Consider the following 6223-nt stretch of genomic DNA (forward strand, 5'->3'; position numbering starts at 1 on the left):
ACTGAGAAAAAGGGAGATAAAAAAAGGAGACGAGTGAAGCGGAGGGAACGGCTTCCTGACGGGCGGAGYGACAGACGTCTGATAAAGTTTGACAGGAAGTTGCAGAAAGTTATTCAGAACAGAAATCTGCAGAGTCTGTTTGCAGCTTCACAGGTGTGTTTTTGTTTCTTTGTTTGTTTTGTGGGGGGAGGACACTCACCAGGACCCTGCTCCTGGGTGTAGCTGGGCGAGTGGGTGTGCAGGGACTGGGCCCTCTGTTGGCGGGCCGAGTCGCAGGTCTGGTTGGGGTGCCAYGCCTGTTTGCAGTGGTAGCAGAACTCGGCGCCGCACCCGTCCCTGCGGCACACCAGCCGGGGGCAGCTGGCACAGCCCGAGGCGATGACCGCGAACCTGAGGGGCAAAAAGCAGAAAACACATTTCAGAAGCGAGCGCTCGCTCTGACGAGCGTCACAACGAGGAGGAGGGTCTTCTAAACCCTCTTCGTTCAGGTCCCGGGGGGAACGCATAATGAGAGAAGCTGTTGTGTAAACTGCAGGGAATAAACACGTCTGCATCAGAGCTGCAGCGTGGGAGGTACGAACCAGACCAACAAATGGGTACAAACATCATGATCAGACATTTCTGAAGGTTTTAAAACATTTCAGYTGTGCTCCTCTGCTTACATCTCTGCAGCACAAAAACGCTCAAATCTGTTAAATAACTGAGAAAAAACAGAACCAAAAGCCTTCAGGAGGAGAGATCAGATCAAACTAATGGATTCCTAACATCAGAGACGGAGGAGGAGACAGACCAGATGAAGTCCGTCACTCAGCTGCAATGTTTCATTTACTCATTTTATTAAAAAGGTCAGACAAGAGCTGGACTGAGAAAATAAACTCAAACCTGGGAGAAACCGTACTCTTGTCTGTGCACGTTATKTCACTTCATCGTGTCTGAGACACCAGGCACAACTTTATGACTACAAGAGATATTTATTTATTAATTTAAAAACATCAAATTTGCAAATTCTGTTTGTCAACAATTCCAGTAAACACCTTAATTTCATTTAGAGTTCATTCTTGTCAAGTAATTAGGGCTCGCAATATCAGCTGAATGGAGGGACCAATTATTATCAAAAACAGGATCCCTATACTTTATATCTTTATTTTTATAGTCGTACATTAATGCGGCYCGACAAATGTTACATCAAAACGACYGGCTCAGCGATGGGAGGTGTGGTTTTACTTTTAGTGGTGGTTTGAGTTACCGGTAAGAAAGAAACCTCAAAAATCCTCATAGTAACACATCGAGACAAGCTCCCGACTGCCCCTCAGTCATGTGACCTACAGTGAGAGCTGTCTCGCTTTTAAAATATTTCTTACCAAACAACGTCCAACAGGCACAATTTTCATGATACACAGACAAATTATAAATCAAAACGTAGGTATTTTTGTCTTCTTTCAGGCAATATTTCTAGTTTTGCTGAAGGACAAACGTTTTTCTCTCAAAATGTGTCACAAGTCAGGGAGGTACCACTTCCTGTTCTATGTTTTCAATGTTAGATTTTTGTGACGCAGTTCAGATGCAAAAAAAAAAAAACAACCTATTAAAATTCATCACATTTCTGAAATGAAGAGCTGTACAAATTTTAAAATTTCCATGAGTAAGAAYCAATCTCTTCTGTCACTCACAGTTYAAGAATTATTTCAATAGATCTTATAGTTTTCACACAGCGGCTGGTTGTCTGAACTAAACTTTTCAAAGATATTCTCATGTTGAAAGTGCGGCAGATCCTTTCTGCCCCTCCCTGTGACGACATCACAATCAGGCCTTCTGATTGGCTGAGGCTGTTACTAGGCAGATTAGCCTCTTGACTGACCAAACAACATGTAACCCAACATGGCACCCAGATTGCTCAGCAGTGTTAAGACATACAAAGCTGAGATTTGGTGGGGTGGTAGCTGAAAGCTAACTCAACACATTCTGAATGCTAATCACAAGGTAAGCTAACYGCTAATGCTAATTAAAAAGAYTAATTCAGCCATAGAGCYAAAAACTGGTATAGTAGTAGCCAAGAATAAGCCTTAACAAATTCTGAATGCTAATTAAAAATCCAAGATGGCCGCTATAACTAAAATGCAAAGTTGAACATCAGTCAGCCATTTTTAGACAWATTTTGCTCAAATTTGGGATGGTACTAGAGCGCAGTGATCGTCAATAAACAGTAAATTCAAATTTTGATTTAAAATTGGGTGACACGTGGCAAACCCTTTAAGAGTTTCTCCAGGAACTATTCTGGTTCTTACAAGTTTCTTATCAGATGCTATTTTGGTTGGAAAAGAACAATGTATGAGTGCAACCAAGTTGAATATTTCCTGTTTCACCCCAAGTCTGGGGTGATCTGGTTTTAATTTTGGATCAAAGTTCTCAGAAAACGACTCAGTAAGGAACAAACTGACCCCGTGGACGTGTAGTTGAAAGTGAAAAGCAGAACTTTATCTCTGACGGCCTCTTAGCAGAAATGAGTCACATAAAGATGACTCACTGCTTCCAGTTTTACCTCAACGCAAGAATTTTTTTCTGGCTGGAGGAAGGTTCGTTTTGAGGTAAAAATACCACGAAAGTACCCGAACATGAATGCATGTTTTTAGTCAACAGGAGAGCAGGACTGTTCCTGTAAAGATGCAAACAAAAAAAGGTGTAAAAATGTGCCGAGTTGGTAAAGACTGCAGCTCAGTCAAGCTGCAGTGAAACTGTGTGTAGGAGGACCGAGGCTGGAAGAAAGTAAAACACTGAATAAAAGGTGGTTTTTCATGAGGTTTCTCAAAATTATGCCATCAGAAGATTTGAAGAATTAAAGTCCARGAAAGATCTGAGAGATGGATCAGGATCCTGTTTTCAGTCAAATCTTTAGAAATTTTAAAACAAATTAAGATAAAAGCATCAATTTAGCTGACATTTTAGTTTATACCTCTGCATTTCTCTGGAACACCAAACAAGGAAACAGTCCGCTACGTTTCAAAGCTGGTTTCAGGAAGTGACAAAACCCCAACGTATTATTAAGAAAACCAATAGATCAGGCTTTCATCAGTGTTTGTTTGAAGCCCTGAAAGTTTTAATTAGGTTTCACAGGAACTACATGTTAGTAAAATATGTGACATGCTAAAAAAAAGACAAGAAACATCATGAGGAAGTGTCAATCAGCAGAGGATTCACCAAAAACTGTCAGAAAACATGTAGGAGGGAAACAACAGCAGCTGAAACAACAGCTAAGTAAAAGTGCTGCCACTAGTCTGCAGGCTAATAAAAGTCTYTTATTCTATTCAGAGGACGAAGAGCTCGGAGGAAATAACAACATGACAAACATAATTGTTTTGGCAGTTTTCTGACATGGAAGACAGCTCTGAGGGTCTTATTAACACCTCCTCAAACTCTGACAGGACTGAGCTGAGGACAGAATATCAGAACCAAGAACTCAGAGGGGAAATACTTCAAAAGGAAAAACTACTTAAGGTAGAAAAAGCTACGTAAAGTGGGAAAACTACGTAAGGTAGAAAAAGCTACGTAAAGTGGGAAAACTACGTAAGGTAGAAAAAGCTACGTAAGGTGGGAAAACTACGTAAGGTGGGAAAAACTACGCAAGGTAAGAAAAGCTCTTTAAGGTGGGAAAACTACTTAACGTAGAAAAAGCTACATAAGGTGGGAAAACTACTTAAGGTGTAAAAACTACTTAAAGGCCCAGTCACACTAGACAACTTATGCCAACTTATGAAACATTTTTATGTCTAAATTGCTAATAAAAGTTAAATATTTGATCGATTTGTTCCAATTACATTATGTACACTCTGAAAAGAAGCTTCCTGTAGATTTTTTCAAAACCATCTTCAATGTAGACGTCTTTAAAATGTTCATGAGTAAGGTAGAAAAAGTTACGTAAGGTGGGAAAAACTACGTAAGATGGGAAAAGCTACGTAAGATGGGAAAAGTTCTTTACGGTGGGAAAAGCTTCTTAAGGTAGAAAAAGCTTTGTAAGGTGGGAAAAACTACTTAAAATAGGAAAAGATAACTAAGGTGGGAAAAACTACTTAAGGTGGGAAAAACTACTTAAGGTAGGAAATACTACAGAAGGTAGAAAAAGCTACGTAAGTTGTGAAGAACTACTTAAGGTGGGAAAAACTCTTTAAGGTGGGAAAAGTTAACCAAGGTGGGAAAAACTAGTTAAGGTGGAAAAACTACTTAAGGTAGGAGATACTACAGAAGGTAGAAAAAGCTACGCAAGTTGGAGAAACTACTTAAGGTGGGAAAAGTTAACTAAGGTGGGAAAAACTCTTTAAGGTGGGAAAAACTCTTTAAGGTGGGAAAAACTACTTAAGGTGGGGAAAGCTCTTTAAGGTGGGAAAAACTCTTTAAGGTGGGAAAAGCTACTTAAGGTGGGAAAAGCTACTTAAGGTGGGAAAAGCTCTTTAAGGTGGGAAAAGGTTAACTAAGGTGGGGAAAACTAGTTAAGGTGGGAAAAGCTACTTAAAGCTACATAAGTTGGGAAAAACTGCTTAAGGTGGAAAAAGTTAATTAAGGTGGGAAAAGCTACTTAAAGTAGAAAAAGCTAAGAAAGGTGGGAAAAAGTACTTAAAATAGAAAAGCTAACTAAGGTTGGAAAAGCTTTTTAAGGTGGGGAAAATCTACTTAATGTGGGAAATGCTACCTATGGTAAAAAAATAAAAATTACCCAAGGTGGGAAAGATAATTCAGAGGAAAACAGCTGGTGGGAAGAACTACTTAAAGCAGGAAAAATTATTAAAGGTGAGAAAACTAGTTAAGGTGAGAAAAGCTCTTTAAAAGTGGGAAAAATACTTAAAATAGGTAAAGTSACCTAAGGTGGGAAAAACTAAATTATGGAAAAGTTACTTAAAGTGGAAACAGCAATAAAATAACAAAAAACTTCTATCTTATGCAAAAAAGTTAATTTCTTAAGTAGCTTTTTTACTTAGAGATGAAAAGGCTACTTAAATTGGAGAAAGCTAAATAAGTTATTGATGTAGATATGATTGAAGAAATAGAAACGTTTATAAAAACATTGGAAACTGTGTTTTAGTAGCTGTTAATCTTAAAGGATTAAAAGCTTCTTACTTAAACACATATTTTACAACATTAGTCACCTTGAATACCTGCAGGTTTTTTCCGTACCTGTAAGATTTATTACGGGGAATTTATTTTACCTCAGACAAGATGAGACGAGACACAACATTCCTGTGAAGAGACGACTTTTCCCTGCGGCACCAAACAAACCAAACATCTGCCAACGTTTCACCGAGCATCAAGGTCGATCAGCAGAACGTCGCGTTTTATTAACGATGCAAACTTTTAATTTAAATGAAGCAAAGGAAAGACTCTGCAACTTTAAATCAGATAAAGTTCTTCATCTTTGTTGACTAGACTTAAACTACATTTTAAGACATTAGAGTCTTATTGGGACATTCAGCCACAATATCAGAAAAATAACGTAAAGAAAAAACAGATTTGAGTCAAATCTCAGAGCGTTTTGTTTGAGCTGAGGTGTAAACAAGCAGAGGTGGAGTTGAACGATGAGGTGTGTGTCGACAGGAAGCACTCGCAGGCGGTCCTGTCAGCGCTCCTCCAGCGGCCYGTGACACAACGCTACGACTCGCACGATGCACAACCACGAGCTCACACACACACACACACAGCCGTCCCATCACCAACAGAGCTCGTCTGAGTTCGTATCGATGTGTGAAATTAAGTCCCGTCGCCCTGGCAACCCTCCCTCTGCACCGCATCGATAGTCGCCATAGCAACTGACAGGCAGAGAAACAGAGACGGTCTTTGTTCTCACTGGATCCTCGGGTCTGACTGTCACTCACAGGCTGGATGCTCAATGGTTGGCAGAGCTGAGCAGGTCAAAGGTCAAAGACGACGAGCTGGCTCCTGATGGAGACGTGTGTCCTCTGAGACGTGTGTCCTCTGAGACGAGTGTCCTCTGAGACGTGTGTCCTCTGAGACGTGTGTCCTCTGAGACGAGTGTCCTCTGAGACGTGTGTCCTCTGAGACAGTGTGTCCTCTGAGACGAGTGTCCTCTGAGACGTGTGTCCTCTGAGACGTGTGTCCTCTGAGACAGTGTGTCCTCTGAGACAGTGTGTCCTCTGAGACGTGTGTCCTCTGAGTCGAGTGTCCTCTGAGACGTGTGTCCTCTGAGACAGTGTGTCCTCTGAGACAGTGTGTCCTCTGA

At 40.6% G+C, this 6223-nt stretch overlaps 1 protein-coding gene across 1 annotated transcript in view; it reads right to left on the reverse strand.

Moving 5' to 3' along the window:
• LOC106529126 (E3 ubiquitin-protein ligase RNF19A) overlaps window positions 1-6223 on the reverse strand; it is a gene marked incomplete at its 3' end in the record, with an annotated part of 17862 nt that overhangs the window by 6221 nt on the left and 5418 nt on the right. The window contains 1 exon segment of the mRNA XM_014024465.1: window positions 200-390. Within this exon segment, the coding sequence (XP_013879919.1) occupies window positions 200-390 (191 nt within the window).

Source organism: Austrofundulus limnaeus, unplaced genomic scaffold (assembly GCF_001266775.1).
Source record: "Austrofundulus limnaeus strain Quisiro unplaced genomic scaffold, Austrofundulus_limnaeus-1.0 Scaffold424, whole genome shotgun sequence".
Classification (NCBI taxonomy): Eukaryota; Metazoa; Chordata; class Actinopteri; order Cyprinodontiformes; family Rivulidae; genus Austrofundulus; species Austrofundulus limnaeus.